General features: G+C 43.2%; 1 protein-coding gene across 3 annotated transcripts in view; it reads left to right on the forward strand.

The window, feature by feature from the left end:
• The window catches only part of ZNF704 (zinc finger protein 704), a 63,252-nt gene that overhangs the window by 18,574 nt on the left and 19,740 nt on the right, over nt 1-24,938 (forward strand). For all 3 annotated transcript variants that reach the window (XM_072151644.1, XM_072151646.1, XM_072151647.1), the window contains exons 2-4: nt 2,983-3,230; nt 23,973-24,076; nt 24,278-24,507. In XM_072151644.1, coding sequence (XP_072007745.1) covers nt 2,983-3,230; nt 23,973-24,076; nt 24,278-24,507 — 582 coding nt within the window. The remainder of the gene's footprint in view (nt 1-2,982; nt 3,231-23,972; nt 24,077-24,277; nt 24,508-24,938) is intronic.

Here is a 24,938-nt window from a genome sequence, read left to right on the forward strand (position 1 = left end):
TCCATTACTATATAAAGTACGCCTCAGTCTGGGTTCTTTCTACCCTGCCCTAGCATACTGTATAATATCAGCTACAATATATGGTACTGGGGCTGATGACCCGGTGTATGTGAGTCCATTATCTGGGATATCATCTCTCAGAACCACACAGCGCTACAGGATTTCATTACAACGTCATTTTCATCTGTGCGGTTCTGCTGAGCTAGGATTCTGCTGTGAGGTCTAATGTATATTCATTATACAATAGGTTTTTAAAGCTTTTTGAAGGTTTTTGTACAGATGATATCATTTATTTTTTTGACTATTCATCCCATGTATAAATGGCCTCTCGATGGCTAAAACTGCAGATATTTGTTGGTATGTCTTTGTAATAGAATAAAGTTGTTTTATTTGACGAGTTTTGAGTTAAATGCATTTATTTTAAATAATTTTGCGCATTGTCCAGATCACTATCACTTGCTGACAAAAAAGGGGTCCAGACATTAAGATAGTGGTGGGGAACCTCTAAGAGACTGAGTGGGAGATGTATCAAAGGGGAGAACTGTTGTAATTGCCCATGGCAACCAATTTATAGTTTCTAAAATGAAACGTAAGCTCTGATTGGCTGCCCTGAGCAACTAGAATAGTTTTGCACTCAGACACTTCTGATAAATCCCCCCCTCAATTCTCTAAGTGTAACCCTCAAGGTTTTAGAAAAAAAAAACAACTCATACATACTCAGCACATCAGTATTGCAATATATTATATTGAACAAGCAATCAGAAGATAAAAAATTGAAATCAGAATTAAAAAAGCTCACACAAACACAATAAAAAATAGTAAAAGCACAAACTCACAAAACACCACAGATTTATTTGTGCAGAGTCTGTAACAACCTGAGCAATAAAGCCTATCCATTAATGGACAATGAAATTATTTGATGATTTTTCATATTGTGTCTCCTCCAGCAGCTCCCCTTCATATTGTGCCCCCCTCTACCAGCATTTCCTCGTTTTGTGCCCCTTCGAGCAGCTCCCCTTCATATTGTGCCCCCCTCTACCAGCATTCCCTCGTTTTGTGCCCCTTCCAGCAGCTCCCCTTCATATTGTGCCCCCCTCTACCAGCATTCCCTCGTTTTGTGCCCCTTCTAGCAGCTTCCCTTCATATTGTGCCCCCCTCTACCAGCATTCCCTCGTTTTGTGCCCCTTCCAGCAGCTCCCCTATACATTGTGCCTCCCCCCCAGCAGCTACTCCTCATATTATGCCCCTGCACCTTCTCCCCTTCTTATTGCTCCTCCCCCCAGCATCTTGCCTAATATTGTGCCCCCCTTCAGCAGTCCCCGCCTCATATTTTGCCTCCCCCAGCTACTTCTTGTACCTTAATAAAAAATATCAGACACTGAGTACTTCCCTCTCCCAGTTCCCACGCAGCAGCTCTCCTCTCCTTCTACTGTGTGTAATACTGAAGTAAGTAGGCAGGATGACATCATATCATTGCACCTACCAGATCTCTGCACACGGCAGCAGCAGAGGCACAGCGATAGTGCAGAGAGCTGATTGCATTATCAATGTATTAAACTCTGTCTGCGTCCAGAGGATGCCGACCATGTTGATTTCCCATGACCTACCTCAGGGACTCAGATCCCACCCAGGACTGAGGCTGAAATATGAAGCTGGCCATCCAGGATAGTTTCAGAAGGGGTTGGCCACTTTTTTTAATTAAGTGTGCCTTTACTGACTTATTCATCAAGTGATTCAGAAGTCCTGCTACTTACTTTTATACTTTTGTATTGTGCAGACCCTCCATGCTTCTTTCTTTACATCTCTGAGCTCTGCTGAATAGTCATGCTCCCCTCCCTCGCCCTGTTTCTGTCAGTGTGGATGGTGAGAACAGGGATAGGTTGAAGCTGTCAAAGGAGGCAAAGGTGCAGATAAAGCCATTTAGCAGGTTTTTTAGGCCATTTAGCATCACTAGAAATATTATTTTTTAATAATTCACTGGTTTTCCTGGTCACAATAATATTTATTGTATATTTTTAAAAATCTCATATACATAATTAATATTATTCTTATTTATTTATAAATTAATAGTATTAATTATATATTTAACCAAAAAAAGGACCGTGGCCCACATGTATTTTGGCCCACATCAGTTTTTTTTGTCTGATTCATGAAGAATGGATGCCAGAAATCATGAATCTGGCGCCCTCTGCACACTACACAGACAAACTGCACCTAATAGATACATCTCTATATACCAGTGCATGAGGGTTGTAATAAGCCATAGCTCTATGGAAGCTCTTAGTTACATAAAATACTTCCATGGCTTACTGGTTATGTTCTTGCTCCCCATGGCCATGATTTAATAATAGATTAAATGAGATGAGGATTTACCCTGTATGGTTAGGTGATGGGATTCCCTCCAGGGCTCAGCTACTCCTGCTCTATAACATGCTGCCTAGGATAGGACACTATGTACAATCTGCTCAGGTTCTCCAGCTCTATAACATGCTGCCTGCACATAGGACACTACATAGAATCTGCTAAGCTCCTCCTGCTCTGTAACATCCTGCCTAAAACTTAGATCGAACTACAAGTCCAATCTGCTCAGTTCATCCTGCTCTATAACATGCTGCCTGCAGATAGGGCACTGTGTACAACCTGTATAGCTCTTCCTGCTCTATAACATGCTGCCTGCAGATAGGACACTATGTAGAATCTGCTAAGCTCCTCCTGCTCTACAACATGCTGCCAGCAGATAGGACACTATGTACAATGTGCTCAGCACCTCCTGCTCTATAACATGCTGCCTGCAGATAGGACACTGTGTACAATCTGCTCAGCTCCTGCTCTATAACATGCTGCCTGAAAATTAGACAGAACTATAAGTACCTTTAATTTAATTATAATGTATTTTTTTTTAAGTAAAGCTGTTGTAAAGTTTTGAAACACTACATCTTTATAACTAATGAAAAATGTATTGGGTTCATGTCATCTACACAGGGAACACGTGTAAAATCGTACTGGCAAACTAAAGATCATCAGGGTGACCTCAGGCAGACTTGTCACATGATGTATGAATTTGGAGACCAGGCTACAGAATGGAAAACCACTGCGTCCACGGCTCTGAAGACTGCAAGTAGAGCAGTGGAACCAGAACAAGAACTTAAACAAGAATGTGCAAGATCCATCTGCTTATTAGAGCAGAAAAGGAAGGTGGTCTCATCCAACATTGACGTCCCACAAGCAAGGTATGACTGAGACTAAGGCCTGTTTTGCATATTTTACCAAACATGTTGTCATGAACCATAGTCTAGGAAGAAATTAGCTTTATAATGTTCATCTAATTTTGTAGTCCGTCTACTTTCTCCTTTGAAAGCTGTAAATATAATTTCCAGCAAGTTCCCTAGTCAGCATCCTTCCCCCTCTGGCAGCTGTAAATAATACCACCAGTAAGTTTACTAGTTGCTCACAAGCAAAAGCTTGAGCAGAGCTCAAGTTTGGGTTTGCCTCTGTGAGCTCTGGGGCTAACGCTACAGCCCAATTACCCTCTACAGTGCCGCCCACTTCGCGTCCATGCCGCCTGTGAACAAGTGGTAGATGGTAGATTTCCTTTAATTAGGCCTTCACTGGACATTTTTACAAAACTTTACTAGAGTAAGTAAAACCCGAATTGGGTCACCCAGATAGAACTTACCGGTACTCTAGTTAAGTTTTTGTAGACCCCTAGGGAGTGGTAAGTTCACGTGATCCGACAGCAGCAGGAATTGGGATCTCCTGTGACGCCTTGTGTCCTTCCACATTCTGGCAGATGGAAGGGGCGTGCAGTCACTAGCCCCTCCCTCATAACCATTTGTTGGAGGAGCCCTGGCGGGTTTACACAAACTTTTCTATTATTAGTACTATATGGGTGACCCTATTTGTGTTTTGTACTTACCATAATAAAATTTTGTAATAGTGGACAACCCCTTTAAAAATAATTTACTCTCTTAAAGAAAATCTACCATTTTATTTCATGCATTATGAACCAAACATACATTGAGAATGTTGTAGCTACTGTGATGCTTAAGCATATCTTGTTGAATCTTGTTGAATGAGTTGAGTGGTTTTGCTGAAAAAACCTTTAAATTCAGGACACTCGGGAAATATGGATGCTTACATAAACACATTACACACGGAGCTTCCTGAACTGTCCAGACAGGACTAATCAACGTGAACTGGATCACTCGTACATAGCAGCTGGGGGATGGTGCAGCAATTGATTACTTCTGCCTGGCAGGGAGAACAGTGATTGCATCATCCTCTGGTGCAGTGCATAACTAATGTAAGAGGAAACGCACAGAGCCCTGACACAGAAGCAAGAGTGCTTAATTATTATAATTTTCTAATAGTTTTTTTCAGCAAAACCACTCATCTTAGGGATGAAACAAGATATGTTTCTGCATCAGTGTAGCTACAGCATTCTCAAGGTATGTTTGGTTCATAATGCATGAAAACAAATGGTAGATTTCCTTTGAATAAATGTTTAAAAATAATAAAGTATGTTGCCAAGTATAAGCAATTCCCGGTCACCTCTTTGTATATTTATGGAGAGCCCCTTTAAGGATCGGTGTGTTAGCGGTATAGTCTTTTAATTAGCACTTTATGATATCTTCCATTCACTTCCATTCACAGTGCTATCACCGCCACAAAGTGAAAGTGTTCATGCTTGTAATACCCTGTCTGGCATCTTTGGAAATTGAGATTAACAGCTTAGCTAAATTAGGCCATGGAAAAGGACTGTAAAAAAAGAAACCCTAAACCATTTTGTCAAAAGTGTCATTTAAATGGTAATTTACTTTAATTATAAAGTGTATATGTGATTTACTGATATACCGAATTATCTGGGGGCAGCTTTAATAGGGTTTCCATATCCCAACCTTTAAAATATAATCTTCTGTCTGTGAATCTATTGAATTCATAATTTATAGGAGGAATTAAAGACGGAGTGTGATATAAAATGTGTCGGAAGTACTTATTCCAGCTATTTCTTCCATCTGCAATGAAACTTAGAGAAAATATAATCTGGTGTGTGATAAAAGTGGTTGAACGGTTTTATAGTAACATCTAGAGATCTTGAGAACCTACAGACAGTTGTGTAAAGGTAGCTCAAGGACCACTGCCATATTGCCTGGAAAGAAACCTATAAATCTCAAAGGGATTTAATTGAGTTTTATTATCTCAAAATGCTAAAGAGTTTTTCCTGATATAGGAATCATTGAAAGGGTTAACCTCTTAGAATCTTCTTTACAAAGGAGAATGGACACCTAAGAGTTCAGTTCAGTTCACTGCACTTCCTCCTTGTTCCTGATTGACAGGTCTCGCTGCTACAGAACATGCTGTTGAGTGGAACTAGTACTTAGGGACCCCCTGCCAATAGGCAGCTACAGACAAAAAAAGTTCCCTTTACTTTCACCTTCAGGGGCAGAAGGAAGTTGTACACAGAATGGAATGTGGAGAGAGATAGACACTGATGGTGGTTGTGTGACTCAGCACTGCTATATTATTAACCACTTAGGCAGAAAGGTTTTTGTCTAAGAGAGACCTGGCTAGATGAAGAGAAATTAACCTCATGCTGCCTTTAGGAATTGTCTTTAGAGAGTCACATCTCTCTCTCTCATTCACAAGGGAGGCTGGGTTAGTAGTGCCGGTGAGGAGGTGGGGTATACAGACTGTATACTGCAGCTCCCCGCCTCCATCACTGGGACAGAGGACATCAATAAAAGTCTTTTTTTCGAAGAATGGTGGCTCTTATCCTATGGAAAGATCCAGCAGTGAAACGTATATAAAGACTATCTAAAAGATACAGTGGATTGATTTGTGGGGGGTTCCCCTGGTGACAGATTCTCTTTAAGCTCCACTTTCTGCCAGTGATTCCAATATCTGGCAAAAATGTGGTGATCCAGTATTCTGCATGGTGTCTGTGCTTTAGTACTTATCTCACTGATCTCATATATAATAATAATAATTCTTTATTTATAGTGTACACATTTCCAAATCGGTCCCTGTCCCCCAATGGGGCTCAAAATCTAATCGACCTACTAGTGTGTTTTGTCGTATCGGAGGAAACCGGAGGACCCAGAGGAAACCCACACAAATACGGAGAGAACATACAAACTCTTTGCAGATGTTAACCCTGGGACTTGAACCCAGGACCCCAGCGCTGCAAGGCTGTAGTGCTACCCATTAAGCCTCTGTGCTGCCTCTTTACAGGAACATCTCCACCCACCAGCTGTACACAGCCAATAGTGGATTATAATATGTGTGGTTTGACTGGAAGTGCAGTTCCCAAGGCTTCTAGGAGGCCCCTGGCTACATAGGTCCTCAAACTGCTGAACGTAACCCCTTACCAACACATGCCGTAATAGTGCGGCGTGCGGCGGGTCCCGGTGCATGGAGAGGGCTCACGGGCTGAGCCCTCTCCATAGCCAGTAAGTCTTTGCTGCATATCGCTGCCGCCAAAGCTGCCTGCGGTTTCAAAAAGCTCATGCGCCGCCATCTTGCCGAGGATCGTCGCTCCCTGTGACATCATCGGGGAGTGGCGATCCGTCACCATTTTTCATTTTAACCCTTTTATTACAATGTGCTATCAGTACATTATAATGAATGAGGAGGAGAATCCTCATATATTGCCATACTGTAGTATGGCAGTATATGATAGGATCGATCATACAACCTAGGGTTAAAGTCTGAAAAATAGTAAAAATAAAAGTTTAAAAAAATATATAATAAAAAAAACCTAAAAATTCAAATCATCCCCCTTTCCATAGAACTAATATAAATTAATTAAACAGTAAAAATTTTAACACATTAGATATCGCCCGCTTCTGAAAATGTCCGATCTATCAAAATATAATAACAGTTTTTCACTGTGTTTAACCCCGTAATGGAAAATAGCCCAAAGTAAAAAAATGGCACTTTTTTTGCCATTTTGAAAAATATTTAAAAAATCAATAAAAAGTGATCAAAATGTAGCACAGTCCTAAAAATGATAGCAGTGTAAACGTCATTAAAAGTCACAAAAAATGACATTACCCACAGCTCCGTACACTGAAGTATGAAAAAGTTGGCGCCAGAAGATGGCAAAATCAAAAAAAAAAAATTGTACAGGAGGTTTTAATTTTTGCAAATGTATGAAAACATTATAAAACCTATACAAATTTGGTATCCCCGTGATTGCACCGACCCAAAGAATAAAGTAGACATGTCATTTGTGGTGCACAGTGAAAGCGGTAAAATCGAAGCCCACAACAAAACAACGCAAATGGATTTTTTCACCATTTTCACTGCATTTGGAATTTTTTCCCTGCCTCCCAGTACACGGCATGGAATATTAAATACCACCACTATAAAGTGCAATTTGTTACGCAGAAAACAAGCTGTCACAGAACGTGTAAAAATAAAAAAGTTATGGATTTTTGAAGGTGGTGAGTGAAAAATGGAAATGAAAAAACAAAAAAAGGCCAGGTTGTTAAGAGGTTAAAGGATATCTATCACCGGATTAACGGTCCTAATTAGACAGCTCTGTCAGTTTAAGGGATGGGGGGGCTGTTTTTTATATTTTTTATGGAACGAAATATTAAACTTGCAAAAGCGCCGGAGGTGCTCGGCTAACGGAACGCGAGCTTCCCTGGCTTTTAATTTATGCACGTCCCCCCCACTGCAAGTCTTCTTCTGCTCCGGGAACTAGGAGCGAGCACACGCCCTGCTCTCTCTACGCCCCGGCTCTGATGGCACTGGCTTGCAGCGGGGGGGGGGGGGGGGGACGTGCTTAAATACAAAGCCAGGGGAAGGCGAGAGACGTCAGCGTAAGCGCCGCTGGCACTTTTTCTAAGTTAATATTTTGTTAATAAAGTTCCATAAAACCGTCGGAAGACTGAACGAGCAGTCTAATTAGGACAATCTACCACCAGTAATCTAGTGATAGATGCCCTCTAAAGTGAACATGCTTTGTAGGATGTATATACCTTTTTTTTTTTTTAAATTATACTTTTGTGGGGCCCACAAGTTTCTTGCAGCCTAGGACTCATGGTCCTTATAACTGGTCCGCCATCGGTATATTTACAAGTACCTGAAGCCTGTGCCACCATGTATTCACGGCACAGGCTTTAGGCGACTGCCCCATTACTTGAATGTCAGATTCCCTGCTGTAGGCACCTGCAGGGGTACACATACACTGGGGCACATTTCTGAAGGGTCCGTCAGACGCATTTCCGTGGGGTTTCACGTTTTCAATCGATTTTCCCTGAATTGCCCGAGGTTTTTGGCGCACGGGATCGGATTGTGTGCATCGGGGGGCGTGGACGTCGGACAACCCGATTGATTCGGACAAACCGCAGAATTTTAAAACCAAATTGTGTCGCAAGATCAGCACTCACATGCACCGGGAAGAAGAAGGTGAACTCCAGCGGACCTCAGCGGGGGAAGTGACACATGTAGGAAATTGGAGGCACGATCTTAATGAATCGTGGCAGCTCCGAATCCTCGTCGGACATGCGTCAACGGGACGGGTAAGTAAATGTGCCCCACTACGTCCCAACAGAACGCTGCACAGAGAGAAGAGGCTGTGTTTGCTACACTGACATGTAAATGCCGGTTCTGAACGGCTGCTGCTGGGGCCGTCTAAATTCAGTACAACCCAAAGAGTGACAATCGGCACAGCAACAACAGTTACAGTGGAAAAGAAAAATGTAAAAAAATAGGACATGAATAAGTAAAGTCCTCTATTCTGACATTAAAAAATATACTCCAAAAATCTTTGTGCCTCACCAGTCACTAACGTCACCCTATACCTAGTTACCCAGATGGTCGGTGATTTTATCTTTAACTGTCTATAAGTAATAGCCCTGCCAGGACCTTATGGTAGTATTAATGAAGGTCCTGGCAGGCTGATTATTTATGTCCGGCTGATGAGGTAAAAGACAGGAGGCTTCACTTTACATATCAAGCAAGTGGAGAAGAACTATTAATAGATGTATATTGGTAAATTAGCCAATATCCTGCCCCCCACACACTTACACACACATTACAAGTAACATGAGGTAAAGTGGTCAACCCCTTTAACCGTTAATCCTGCCCTCATCCACAATCCAGCCCATTACACTGCTTTTATAGGTTACAGATGCACAGTACTCTGGCTCACCCTTGCGGTCAATACAGTATTCATGACATGATTCACATTAACAATGATGGCAGCAACAATAAGGATGTAATTGAAAGGGAATATACACTCACCGGCCACTTTATTAGGTACACCATGCTAGTAACGGGTTGGACCTCCTTTTGCCTTCAGAACTGCCTCAATTCTTAGTGGCATAGATTCAACAAGGTGCTGGAAGCATTCCTCAGAGATTTTGGTCCATATTGACATGATGGCATCACACAGTTGCCGCAGATTTGTCAGCTGCACATCCATGATGCGAATCTTCCACCACATCCCAAAGATGCTCTATTGGATTGAGATCTGGTGACTGTGGAAGCCATTTGAGTACAGTGAACTCATTGTCATGTTCAAGAAACCAGTCTGAGATGATTCCAGCTTTATGACATGGCGCATTATCCTGCTGAAAGTAGCCATCAGATGTTGGGTACATTGTGGTCATAAAGGGATGGACATGGTCAGCAACAATACTCAGGTAGGCTGTGGCGTTGCAACGATGCTCAATTGGTACCAAGGGGCCCAAAGAGTGCCAAGAAAATATTCCCCACACCATGACACCACCACCTACAGCCTGAACCGTTGATACAAGGCAGGATGGATACATGCTTTCATGTTGTTGACGCCAAATTCTGACCCTACCATCCGAATGTCGCAGCAGAAATCGAGACTCATCAGACCAGGCAACGTTTTTCCAATCTTCTACTGTCCAATTTAGATGAGCTTGTGCAAATTGTAGCCTCAGTTTCCTGTTCTTAGCTGAAAGGAGTGGCACCCGGTGCGGTCTTCTGCTGCTGTAGCCCATCTGCCTCAAAGTTCGATGTACTGAGCGTTCAGAAATGCTCTTCTGCCTACCTTGGTTGTAAAGGGGGCGATTTGAGTCACTGTTGCCTTTCTATCAGCTCGAACCAGTCTGCCCATTCTCCTCTGACCTCTGGCATCAACAAGGCATTTCCGCCCACAGAACTGCCGCTCACTGGATGTTTTTTCTTTTTCGGACCATTCTCTGTAAACCCTAGAGATGGTTGTGCGTGAAAATCCCAGTAGATCAGCAGTTTCTGAAATACTCAGACCAGCCCTTCTGGCACCAACAACCATGCCACGTTCAAAGGTACTCAAATCACCTTTCTTCCCCATACTGATGCTCGGTTTGAACTGCAGGAGATTGTCTTGACCATGTCTACATGCCTAAATGCACTGAGTTGCCGCCATGTGATTGGCTGATTAGTGTTAACGAGCAGTTGGACAGGTGTACCTAATAAAGTGACCGGTGAGTGCATATACTGTATGTATATATTTCAATTACATACTTATTGATAGGTGAACCTTTCAAATTGGGGTCAAGACACACCAGACTTTTCTGGTTGGACTGTATGGGGCACATTTACTTACCCGTCCCGTTGCGAGCCCCGCTGTGCGTTGTCCGACGAGCATTCGGATCTTCCGCGATTCACATAGCTCGCGCGCCTGATTTTCCTGCATCCGTCGCTTCCCTTGCTGAGGTCCGCCAGATTTCACCTTCTTTCCGTTGCACGTGAGTGCTGATCTTGCGACACAATTTCGTTTTTAAATTCCGTGGTTTGTCTGAACGACGTCCATGCCCCCCGATTTGTGTCGCATGCAAGCCGGCGCCGATGCGCCACAATCCGAATGCGTGCGCTAAAAACCCGGGCCAATTCAGGGCAAAACGGTAAAAAGTCGGGAAACCTGACGAAAATGCGGTGTTCAGACCCATAGTAAATGTGCCCCTCTGTGTTTCCAGCATCATCAGATTGCAGAATCTAAACCCTCTAAAGTGCTAATAGGAGAAATCTAAATGTGCCATATGAATCCATCAGATATTCGTTATAGTTCTCACATTTTGCACATTCATTTTCACAAATTGCTACATCCACAACTTTCCGAATGCTAAACTTCTCCTTATTCATTACAGCCCGTACATAAGCTAGACTCCAGAGAATACACCAGGACAACATTAGGGTTTCTAAATCTAATATACTTTCATTAGAAAATAAATTCCCTCTGTGGCGTGGACAGATTCTCGGAACGCAGTACGGCTCAGAGCCAGGGCTAGTAATATGTTTTTTTGTAATGTATTAGTAAGAATAGGGAGCCGGTGATTTGCAATTCAGATCACCTTTAAATTTTAATACGCCGGTTTTTTATTTTCACCCCAAGCTGCCTCCACCTTTTTAGGAGCACTAAAGGACACGTAGGAAGTGTCTGTAGTATTATATCTGTATTGCGTTACAGGTACGTGCACAGTATGTTTCTATAAGCGCCATATAAAATGTTCACATTTTTATATTTCTCTCCTACAATGGCTGTCCGTGCTCAAAATATGGGTAATTCACCTCAAAAGTGCTGGAATTACAACTCTCTTAGCAGGCAGGCTAAAGTATGTCGGGCGCTGTAAAGCATTGAATCTATAACATGAAGTCCAATGTAGCGTGAAATAATCTTTGTTGGAGAATTGTGCAGCGTTATTAAAAAGAAGCACTAAATATATGCACAAGGCGTTAGAAGCCTCTTGGAGGAATCTATCAAGAAGAGGCTATAAAATGGTAACATGCCTTAAAGGGAAACTGTCATCAGGATTTCACATTTTGACCTAATGACAGGTTCCCAACAGCTTTTCAATATTAGTTCTCAATATTTTTGTTATAATTACTATTCTTAGTTTTAATTAGTTTTATAAAATATATATATATATAAAAGTACACCTGGCAGGAAACTGCATCAAGTAATGGGTGTGTTCCTGGTGTCATCATCAACCTTCTCTCCTCTCTGCACTTCTAGTTCTTCTTCCCTCCTCCTCCCTCCTACATACATGAGCTAAGAGATATTTGCTATTGCACTGGGGCAGCTAATGGTTTCATGAGAGAGCAGGAAGGAGGGGGAATGAGAATTGTGAATGTTGTGAGAAGATAATGATGATGACACAGGGACCTGGACAACCGCATGACTAGATGCTCTTTGCTGGCAGGGAGCCAGATAAGCGTTTATATATTTTTAAAGGGAACCTCTCATGGCAATTTGAAACACTAAACCACCCACAGGTCCTTATGGATCTGTGGTTTAGTGCCTCGAATCGCCCTGTATGAGATCCAAGGTTGAGGCAATAAATTAAAATAAGCATTAATACTCACCTTCTCTGGAGCTCTCGACACTTGCATGGTGCGGCAATGAAGCTGGAGTTGCACACCCCTGCTTCACTGTGCATGTACCGTGGGCACCGGGCATGCACAATGAAGTCAGGGTTGTCTCCCAGCTTCATCCCTCATCGCGAAAAAGTGGTGAGAACTTCAGATGTGCCTCGTCTAACTCACATCTAGGTAAGTAATTTTTTACATTGCCCCCACTCCCAGAGCTCATAAAGGTCATTTGGGGACCCTAAACCACAGGTCCATACTGACCTGTATTTGGTTTAGGCTCCCAAAACTTGTGACAGGTCCTTTTTAAGTCTGATTGGAGCTAATAATATATATTTTAAAAGAAGATTTGTCATTTGTATTAAAAAGCCTATGGGAGCCTGTCATTAGGTCAAAATGTGAAATTCTGATGACAGGTTCCTTTTATTTAAACAGATATTTATCTGCTGGATCATGTCCAGAAAATAATTAATAATCTTGTTTTGGACAAGTAATATTAAGAACTTGTTCATATCACAGGCAGCAAACAATGGATCCATTGTATGTTATGTATGGCCTGTGTGTTATCTCCATGTGGAGTCCCCTCATGGCAATGACAACAATAAAGACTTCCCAAGACCTGGGTAGGAATAGGAGCGGATCTGAGTTTTGTGGTTTGGGTAGTCATCTCATACTCAGAGCAGCAAAAACAGGGACAATTTCCCTATTCCATTGAAAATAATTGGATGCCACCAAAGGAAAGAAAAGCCGTATTCACTATATTCCACGCAGAATATGGGAAGTCGATGCTACAGTTTGTTATGATGGGTGATACAATGAACAATATTCTCACTCCAATAACTTTTTTGGGACTGTCCGATCTTTAGATCAGTTATTATTACATTTTATATGTGTTGTGAAGTTTGTGGGTTTTTTTTAACTTTTTTTATTTTCACATTACTAGTATATAAACTAGTGATAATGTAATCACTCATTCATAGTAATGCATTGCAGTAACCATGTATTGCAGTGCATTAGAAGTGTCAGCAGGGGCGTAACTTGAGAGGTTGCAGAGGGTGCGGTCGCAACCGGGTCCATGAGGTTTAAGGGGCCCATAAGGTGTCAATTTCCCATATGAGAAGACTAGTACTATATACCATACATTATAGTCAGAGGCCTGGCACAGACTTTGCAGTGGGGCCCATCAGCTTCATGTTATGCCACTGAGTGGACTGGACAGGCATGTGCTGATGGCAGACACGGGGACGTTCATTTGGTCCCTGGCTGCTCGGCACTAAAGACAGAGCCCCCTCCCTCTACAGGTACATTGATGTGACCCCGGAATCGAAGGGGCTAACAGCCGGATTTAATAGAGTTCCGATCCGGACTGTTAGAGCAGGGTCCCGGCTGTCATAAGACAGCTGGGGCACTGCTCTTCCCTGCACGGGGGGCCTGTACAGACCTGAGGTTAGACCGACTCAGAAATCCGTATGGGCGGTCACTAAGGGGTTAATTGGGGGGAGTTCCACCCAAAGTCTTATGTGCAACTAATCTATCCTGGGTCATTATACAGTACTTCTAAAATTATTCCAATAGGTACCATGTATAGACCCCGCGTGACTTACAGTTAAAAGGGTAATAATTGATAAAAAGAGGATGATAAAGCAAAACAAATTCTAAGAATTTTTTTAAGTGTATCAATACGTAAAAAATGGGTCAGAGCAGGTTGGACTCCTATATTTTGGAAATGAGGGAATGGTGACTGGAGACCAAGAGAAGGCGGAGATACTAAATGGGGTTTTTAGCTCAGTTTATACAATAGAAGAAAGAACTTCTGACGTTGCAGGTGCCAGTGCGGGTCATGCATCCTGTAATATACTAGACTGGTTGGATGTAGACATGATCCAATAAAATAAATGCATACAGGGCTCTTGGACCAGATGGGTTACTCTCCACAGTTCTTAAAGAACTCAGTTCTGTTATTGCTGTAAAGCTTTCTAAAATCTTCAGAGATTCCCTAATGACTGGTACGTCCCCTGGAGGGTTCTGCTAAATTCAAGGATCCTGTTCCATTCGATTTCTATAAACTGAACCCCCCTATACATGTGCACATGTATTCTCACTAGATATTAATGACGGCGGCTTATCTCCTTTAGATCAACCCAACCAGTCATGTTAAAATCCACTTGCTCTATCCTCATCTTCCCCAACATCTAGCGTCCGGAATATGGATGGTTGGCCAGACCCACTGAATCCGTGGGTTTGGCCAACATTAATCTAATTAGTATTGTCACCTTTAGACCAGTAATTATTACAAGAGCAGATATGTGAAGTCATATAAACATATCCATCCCGAGACCACAGCTTTGTAGATACCAGGAAAGTGGCTGATAGTAATTGATTCTCTTAAAGCGGCTTCGAGCAAAAGATTCGGCATCCCCTATAAATAATACTTGTGTAAGTGCTTACTGAGAAGAGGGGCAGAGCCGCCCCATCTATCATCAGTGCTCACATTTCGATCTCTCGTCCATTCAGCTCTGCTAACCTCTTGTAGACACAATGCAGCTGATGAATTATACATGAAGCAGATTGCATCCTCTAGAGGTGACATGGGCATATTTCAATGTGCATAAAACTTGTAACTCTTAATTTCTGACCTATAAAAACAGGAATGTTTCGCGCTTATTGAAAAACTATAAACCTGCAAAGTCATTTCCAGCCATAGTATAATGTCTGTGCACTCTTGACCTAAGGAGCCATCCTATATTTCACCATTTTTAGGTAATGCATTACTTTACAATAATTTTTAGTAAATATAGTAAATTAGAGATTCTACTTATTTCCCCATTATATATCTTAATAGGAGAAATCTAAAAATTATTTTTAAAAAATTATAAAAACTATCAGCTCATAAGGAAACCCAATGGTCTACATGACATCATTACGTCAACCTAAATTTTTATAGGTCCAATACATTTTTGATGCTGATGATCTTATGGATACTGAAGATGGATCATCAATAGTGAGGATTGAATTGAAGTGGAAGAATTGGAATTTGATCAGAAGTTCATAAAAACTTTGATTCGAAGCTGAAATGAAGTATTAACTAAAATGGTGACTACCTGTGTTTGAAAGCCTCTACTATGTGGGGACACTGTGACTACTGGCTACTGTTGGAACACTGTGACTATTGGCTACTGTGGGGGTAGTGTGACTGTTGGCTATGGTGAGTGGGCACTGTGATGGCTGGCTACTGTGTGAGGGTCCTGTGACTTCTGGCTACTGTGTGGGGGCACTGTAACTGTTGCTTACTGTGTGGGGGCACTGTGACTGCTTCATATTGTGTGGACTCTGTGACAGCTGACTTCTGTGGGGGCACTGGGACTACTGGCTACTGTGTGGGTGCACTGTAACTGCTTCATATTGTGTGGACTCTGTGACAGCTGACTTCTGTGGGGGCATTGTGACTGCTGACTACTGTGTGGGGTACTGTGACTATTGGCTACTGTAGGGGTCCTGTGACTGTTGGCTATGGTGAGTGGGCCCTGCGATGGCTGGCTACTGTGTGAGGGTTTGGTGACTGTTGGTTACTGTGTGGGGGCATTGTAACTGTTGCTTACTGTGTGGGGGCTCTGTGACTCCTAATTACGGTGTGGGGCACTGTGACTACTGGCTACCGTGTGGGTGCAATGTAACTGCTGGATATTGTGTGGACACTGTGACAGCTGACTTCTTTGGGGGCATTGTTTCTACTGGCTAATGTTTGGGGGCACGGTGGCTGTTGGTTACTGTGTGGGGCACTGTGACTACTGGCTAAAGTTTGGGGCACGGTGGCTGTTGGTTACTGTGTGGGGCACTGTGACTATTGGCTACTGTTTGGGGGCACTGTGGCTGTTGGTTACTGTGTGCGGGCACTGTAACTGTTTCTTATGGTGTGGTGCCATTGTGACTGCTGACTACTGTGTGGGACACTGTAATTACTGGCTACTGTGTGTGTTACTGCAACTGAATAGCGCCAAAGCTATACAGTTGGAGGAGCCTTTGGTATTGAGCCTCCGGATAGGTCTTAACCTGTAGGTCCAGACAACGCCTTTAATCTTATTAAGTACAATTACCAAGTGCATGTTTCATGAAATAAATTTAAATGAATTAAAATGGGGATATAGGGGAGCAACCTGCATATTATAATGGGCCCTAAATTATAAGGATGATATCATATTGTACAGGTTGGATAAAAGTATATTCTTAGCAAGTATTGTCTGATGATTGAATGTGCAGCATGGGATGAATGACTAATAAATCTTAAGAAATGAAGACACGCCAGGAAGGCTAGAAGCGCTAGACATGTTTTGACGTTAGCGATCAGAAGATGAAAGCTGACCATGGAAGAATGGTGGAACCACGCTGACAAGAACTTGTTCTGCCGTAGTTAAAATGTATGGAAATCACAGCACTGATCCCTATACTCTAATGGGGGGAATTACAGTAGGTTATTCTCAAATCCAGGAATGACAAGACTGGTTCTCGCAATGTTCTCATAGTTCACATATAGATAACACTGGGAGATTAGGAGAATATATATATATATATATATATATATATATATATATATATATATATATATTGAGTTTCCATGTAAAATATGTATCAGATGTGAGTGCATATATATTATAAACAGTGTTAGTGGTTCCAGGTTCCTGAGTCTAGTCATATAACGGCCCCCCTCTGCCCCATCCAGAAGTGGTATATCAGTCTTACACCCGTGCTGACTTCAGGTGTGAAGAGACACTATTTTTAGGTGTCCTGTTTTATAGCAGGTGACTGTACCTGCTGCCCCCTTTCTGCCTGAGGCAAAAGCCTCAACTCGCCTCATGGATGATGCCACCTTGTCTGTAGTCTTGTTTTTAGTGATACACCCATCTTGGAATCATTTTATGATTAGAGGTGTCTGATCTTTGGGATCCTCAGGAGTCTCAGATTGAAGAGGACTGCACCACAGATCAATTAAGAATATGCTTAGGGGTATCCGTATAGGGACACTCTTAAAGGGGTTGAATCAAGTTTGCACGTTATACCCTATCTATAGTTAAGCGGATTACAAACTAATCAGTGAGCGTTTGACTGCTTGGGCACAGAACACATTTAGTGCAAGATGTTTTTCAGGATTCAAAAAAATAGGTTGTAGTAACCCTACTCTGGCTCCCACTACCAGTGATGGGGTGGTCGTCTGTGCAGAGTCATAGGTCATAGGTTACAGTACCTGTTGCAGCCAATCAATCGACTTAATATCTACAAAACTATGCAACATAGGGGGGGGGGGTCATGTATCTTTCTATATGGGGGAATGGGGGTTATTTGAAATTTGGGTTAGCATTAAAGCGCCTGCGATCGGTAACCAGCACCCAGTGTTTTGCATTGTTTCAATAATTGTACCAATGTGATCTGGCCGAGCCCCACCCAAAAGTGCATTTGTAGACACAGTACAAACACCACGTGTGGTCGCACATTGAATGTAATTTTTTTGTGTGACAGATTATGAAAATTTGTGTCTTTTTTTCTTAATTTTGTTTGTTTGGGATTATTATTTATATAGTTGTCTAAACTGGGCTGGGACAATTGTACCAGTACCAATGTTATTTCTTATTTCTTTGGGATGCTGATGAGGGACAAAGGGAACCTAATCCCTTTTCAGTCATTTTGCCCTGCTATCTCATCCCGAAATGTATCAGAAGAAGTTGCCTCAACGACCCCTCAAAAAATGTTGAGGGGGTCATGTGTAAGCATATGCACAGTAAATAAAGTAAAATACATTGGGGCAGAGGTCGCACTAACATTTTTCCAGAAGGGTAAAAATACTCCTCTCACCATTTTTGAGGAGTATTTTTACCCTAGGAGGAGTATGAAAATTTTGGTAATACACCGCACACATAGCACACTCACACAGAACACAGCACACGCTCGCCGCTCACAGCACAGCACACTCTCGCCGCTCACAGCACAGCACACTCTCGCCGCTCACAGCTCAGCACACGCTCGCCGCTCACAGCACAGCACACGCTCGCCGCTCACAGCTCAGCACACGCTCGCCGCTCACAGCACAGCACACGCTCACCGCTCACAGCACAGCACACGCTCGCCGCTCACAGCTCAGTACACGCTCGCCGCTCACAGCTCAGCACACGCTCGCCGCTCACAGCACACGCTCGCCGCTCACAGCACACGCTCACCGCTCACAGCACACACTCACCGCTCACAGCTCACACTCACCGCTCACAGCACACAATCACTAATCACAGCACAAACTCCCCGCTCACCGCACACACTCACCAATCACAGCACACAATCACTAATCACAGCACACAATCACTAATCACAGCACAAACTCACCGCTCACCGCACACGCTCACCGCACACGCTCACCGCACACACTCACCGCACACACTCACCAATCACAGCACACACTCACTAATCACAGCACACAATCACTAATCACAGCACAAACTCACCGCTCACCGCACACGCTCACCGCACACACTCACCGCACACACTCACCAATCACAGCACACACTCACCGCTCACAGCACACAATCACTAATCACAGCACAGCACACAATCACTAATCACAGCACAGCACACATTCACTAATCACAGCATAGCACACACTCACCGCACACACTCACCGCACACACTCACTAATCACAGCACACACTCACCACTCACAGCACACACTCACCGCTCACAGCACACAATCAATAATCACAGCACACACTCACCGCTCACCGCACACACTCACCGCTCACAGCACACACTCACCGCTCACAGCACAGCACACAATCACTAATCACAGCACAGCACACACTCACCGCTCACCGCACACACTCACCGCTCACAGCACACACTCACCGCTCACAGCACAGCACACACTCACCGCTCACAGCACAGCACACAATCACTAATCACAGCACAGCACACACTCATACAGAACACTGCACACTCACTCACACAGACCACTGCGCACTCACTCACACAGAACACTGCACACACTACACTCACAGAACACACTGCACACTCACACTGCACACACTCACCACTCACAGCACACACTGCACACACTACACTCACACAGAACACACTACACTCACACAGCACACACACAACGCTACACTCACACAGAACACTGCACACACTCACCCGGCACTGCGTCGATCACAAACGTAGGCAGCAGTGGGCAGGGATAGTTGGAGCAGGACGGGGAGCAGCAACTTCGCGGCCCACGTGTCTTCCCCTGGGGCTGGTGCTCTCACTCCGTCTCTCTCTGTAGCGCACAGACAGAGCGGTTCAGCACGCGCTGCAAATGAGGGAAATGAGGGATCACAGCGCAGCCGGGCCGCTCAGCGGGACACGTGACACAGTGATCAGTGTCAGGGGCACTGATTCCCTGTAGCGTGCAGGCTGAGCGGTTCAGCGCGCGCTGCAAATGAGGGAAATGCGGGATCACAGCGCGCGCTGAACCGCTCAGCCTGCACGCTACAGGGAATTATTGCCAAGCATAACTTTACGCATGGCAATTATTTTGGGGGGTAATGGCGCCTCATCACACGTCTATGATGCGTGGTGAGGCGTTAATGCGACCTCTGCATTGGGGCACATTTACTTACCCGGTCCCTGCCCGATCCCCAAAGTCGTTCTCCGACGAGGATGAACTCTGCCGCGATTCACTAAGCTCGTGCGCCAGAGTTCCTGCATCCGTCGCTTCTGCTCCGAGGTCCGCCGGACTTCACCTTCTTCTTCCTGGTGCATGTGAGTGCTTGATCTTGCGACACAAATACTTTTTTAAATTCCTTGGTTTGTCCGAATCCGTCGAGTAGTCCGACGGCCACGCCCCCCCCCCCGATTTCTGTCGCGTGCAAGCCGCCGCCGATGCACCAAAATTCAATCGTGTGCACTAAAATCCCGGGGCAATTTGAGGCAAAACGGAAATCGATGGGAAACCTGACAAAAATGCGCTCTGCGGACCATTAATAAATGAGTCCCATAGATATAGTGAAGCTTAAATATTTTTTACATATACTGTACATTAGATATAGGTTTCACACCCGTATAGCTGGTCACTTTGTTCTGTGGGTTTTAGACAAAGGATATGGATGAGATTTTGAAACTCTAATCTCCTGTAGGGTTGAAGCCGGTTCGCTGTATTGTGTCTTCAATGATATGTAGTAAAGACGTTTTAATTGTAGAATTCCTGGCGCCCTAGGGAATTGCACAGGTACTATACTGTATGTAATACTAATTATACAATGGAAGTCAAAATGTCAATGGCAAAATGTCTTTTGAAGTTGGGGCCTTATGGGAATGCCTTTTATCTATCAAAACTGTACCTCACATGAAACAGTTTCATTTAGATTATACGCTTCATGCATATTCAGTCATTTTAGAGAATAATGTATATTCTGTAGACTGACTCTGCTTTATAGAGAGTTTTCCTGACTTAAAATTATTAGTCATTACTAGGTTATAGGTAGATAAAACACCTGGCACCTCACTCTCGAAGACTGTGTTCACATATTCTGGTTGAACCGCGCTTTGAAATGCAGGGATTGGGGGTGGGCATGTAAACAATACGAAATACATAGGGGCACATTTATGTTCTCCCGTTATAAATCCGCTTGGCGCCTGCGCTGCCCTGGTAAAATGGCTCTATGCCAGACCCAACCTAAGTTAGAATTGTACCATGGTCTGCACCTGTACGGGCGTGGGCTATAGTTTGTGCGTTCCTGCCCCGTGCCAGGCGACTCTGCCACTGGCCGCACCCCATTCATGCCTCTCCATGCCCACTTAGCTGGAAGTGGCGTAAATAGAGAAATAGGTCTAATTCGTAGCCATGTGCTAAATATTGGGTGCCAGATTTCAGTCATGTATGTGCTCCATAGTGTTTTTTACCAATCAAATGTGTTTCATGCATGCCGGCACGGATGCGCCACAATCTGATCGCGTGTGCCAAAAACTAGGGGCTTTTCGGCGCAAACCCGACAAAAAAGAGTGATTCGGACCATTAGTAAATGTGCCCCATTATGCTGTACAATGTGCAGGACAAAATGTATATTATGGTGCACATCCTCCATTCTTTAGTGTGTCAGGTCAGATTCTGGGGCCCCCTGACACTATGGGCCCCATAGCAGCTGCTTTGGCTGCTACCGCTGTAGTTAAGCTCCTGCTGCAGCCTTCACAAACTTATTATCTGCTTTCAATACAAGAGTAAAGAAGAAGGCCATACAGCATCTGCCAGCTCTTCCTATAGATACTGAAGGGAGATAGCACAATATATTTTTTATCTCTGTTTCAGAGTGATTTTGAAAGATTTTTTTTCTGGCGGTGAAGAGGACCAACTTCAAAGATGTTTTCTCATCCCTCATGTTGTCATTATTCAGTATTCCACCCTTCACTCCCAGAGATGAAAAGCACAAGTATGTCCTGTATTACAGCAGACAAGCCGATGAGAATAGAAATCCTGTTTTACTTCTTTATAAAATTGTCAGAAGCACCAGAAGACAAGACAGATCCACATTGACTATTGACATGAGTCAAGAATAGAACAATAAAGGGTGCAACCAGCTTAACAGAATATATATATAGTTGTAATATATTATATATTATATATAATATATATCACGGGCGTGGCCGTCGGAAAACCTGACAGATTCGGAAAAACCGCTGTATTTAAAAAACAAAAATGTGTCGCTTGACACTTACATGCACCAGGAATAGGTTGGTGAACTCCCGCGAACCCAGGCGGACCTCGGCGCAGCAGCGACACCTGGTGGACATCCGTCGCACGACCTTAGTGAATCGCCAGAAGACCCGAATCCTCGACGGAGAATGCGCCGCTGGATTGCGACAGGACCGGTTAAGTAAATGTGCCCCATTATGTATATACAGTGCACATCTTCCACAATACACAGCACGAATCGGCAACTTAGATAGGAAATGTCAGGGAGAGGGAGGGGACAGCAGGACAACAGGACCAGGGATCTCTCATCTCTGATTCACTAATTCCTTCCCCCATGTGGTCAGCAGCTATTGGAACAGATCTGTGTAAGTGTATTAACGTATATATCAGTGCATAAATGTGTAAGTATACAAATATGTATATTTTCTGAGGGAATACCCCATTCCATAGTCTGCTATGGGGCCCTGCATCTCCTAGTTATGCCCCTGCTCCATAACTGATAAATAACATCACTAGCTTATAATAAGTCAAGATTTTTACAATTATATACAGTCAATGGCAAAATGTTGCTCTAACTGCAGAACACCAGACGTGTCCATTCCCTATAACTGGCCGTCCACTGCCTATAACCATGGAAAATCCGTCTCTAGCAGCAGAGACAGATTAGTTAGTGGGAGGATAACCGGGTATCTATAAGGCTGAATGCATATGATCAGGATTACATGTAGTGGCTGGGCACCCTAACTATAGGCTTGAACTCATCAGAAATTGATGGCCTCTTGAAGATAGGAGATTGATCAAAAATTCAGGATAAGCTTTGATTGTTAGCTTGCCTTACACTAGACTCTATGAACCACAGTTTGGCTAGCAGCTCTAAACCCGGTGGAATGCAACCGCGGGACCCTTAATAAATGTCCCCCAATATCTCTCTACTCTCATTGCTCCTATGTCTGATGTCAGAGAACTGATCCAATCCCATCCCGGATTGGAGCTATGGTATGTCATGAAAGGTTCTGTGGACCAGTGCTCTTTGAATGCTTTAGCCTTGTACTTGGCCCACTGTGTTTATTCTAGCTTCCATATTCCTGTCTATGCAGTTACCTAGCAATTTTGTACTACTGTGTCCTCCTGTCTCAGACCTATATTTAGCACCTACTCCTCTATGTTTGTATTGTCTTGTCTTTGTCGTTGGTTGTGTTTGCAATTTGGAGTAGGAAGGGAACATCGACCAGTTGTCTCCTATCTCTTAGGGCAGGAAGAGCAATTAGGTAGGGACTGCTGGGAAGGGGTTTTACTGAATCTCGGCACACTTTAGTCACGTCAGCTTCTTAATATTCCATATTCGATATAGCAGTTAATTGGGAAGGGGGCCCACTATTTTTTATTTATCCGTTCCCAGACCCTGCATAACAGGTTCTCTTTAATTCCTAAGAATTTATGACATTTTTTTGGCTACCCCTATAAAAGGTCAGTCTTATATATGTCTGACACTATGTGTGACACAGAACCCCATATCGTGGTATAGATTCTATTTATGCAGATGGTATAAAGGATTTGCGCACACATAATGGATCTGACACATATTATTACATGATTTGCTGCAGGAATCTAAAGCTGGTGCTTGTATTTCTGATGGAGTTGAGCTGAGATGCACATCAGGATTAGCCCCATTGATATTCATAGATTTCATCACAGACATGAGATGTGGGTTGACATGGATTTTAGTGTGGATTCCTAAATCCTTATCAAATTCAACATGTGTTAAAGGAACCAAGGAATACGATGAATCCATACAGAAGATACTCAATGTATTCATTAAATACACACTTGTAGGACCGAATAGTTATCCGTGCAATGATATTGTGTAAGAAAATTTCTTTACTGCATGTAGTAAAATGTAATGTACAAGATAAGTGATTTGCCCTCTTCTGTCTTTCAGGAAATATGAGGATGAGTTAGACATGGATAAGGTGACAGCTGCCATGGTGCTGACCAGTCTGTCCACAAGCCCGCTGGTTCGCAGTCCACCCATCCGGCATACTGGTAATGTGGCCAATATATTCAGCATCTTATGTAACTCTATTGCATGTTTGAATATGATATTTTGGATATTTTTTCCCCAATTTTTTATGCAGTAAAAAAAGTTCTATTCACTATGGCTTGATGGCACAGATATGGCATGATGCCACCTAGGCTCTATGGCACAGAAGGATTCTATATCTAGATTGTTCTCTTCCCCGACAGATATAAATGAGTCTTGGAGAGATTGCGGCTTTGTCCCTTCCAGTTCCAGCAGCAGTGGTTATTGGAGCTGGAACACAACCAGTGACTACTCCAATCCATCTACCCCATCGCCCCCATTATCCGCTGATAATTTCAAGCACTTCCGGTGTATGGTCCATCCCGATGACATCACAGATGATACTGATAACGGAAACTTATTTTTTGAAGACCCTGTGCCAAGAAAAAGAAAGGTCTGTTTATTCTTTTCCATTTTCCATAGTTTCATGAAACTTCCAACATCAGTAGCATCAGCTCTTTTATATATAGTAAAGGATTCATCTTGTATCTACTGTAAAGTGTAAATGTGATCTTTTTTCCTTCAGGCCTGCGGGTGCTCTGTAAATAAACCATCTTAGAGATGCAGTGCAAGACACTACAGGAATCCTAAATCCCAATGGTCTATCTGTCCATCTCATATCTATCTATCCATCTCTATTCTATCTATCTATCTATCTATCTATCTATCTATCTATCATCTATCTATCTTTCCATCTCATATCTATCTATCTATCTATCTATCTATCTATCCATCTCATATCTATCTATCTATCTATCTATCTATCTATCTATCTATCCATCTCATATCTATCTATCTATCTCTCTATCTATCGATCTAATCCAA

Source organism: Engystomops pustulosus, chromosome 5 (assembly GCF_040894005.1).
Source record: "Engystomops pustulosus chromosome 5, aEngPut4.maternal, whole genome shotgun sequence".
NCBI lineage: Eukaryota > Metazoa > Chordata > Amphibia > Anura > Leptodactylidae > Engystomops > Engystomops pustulosus.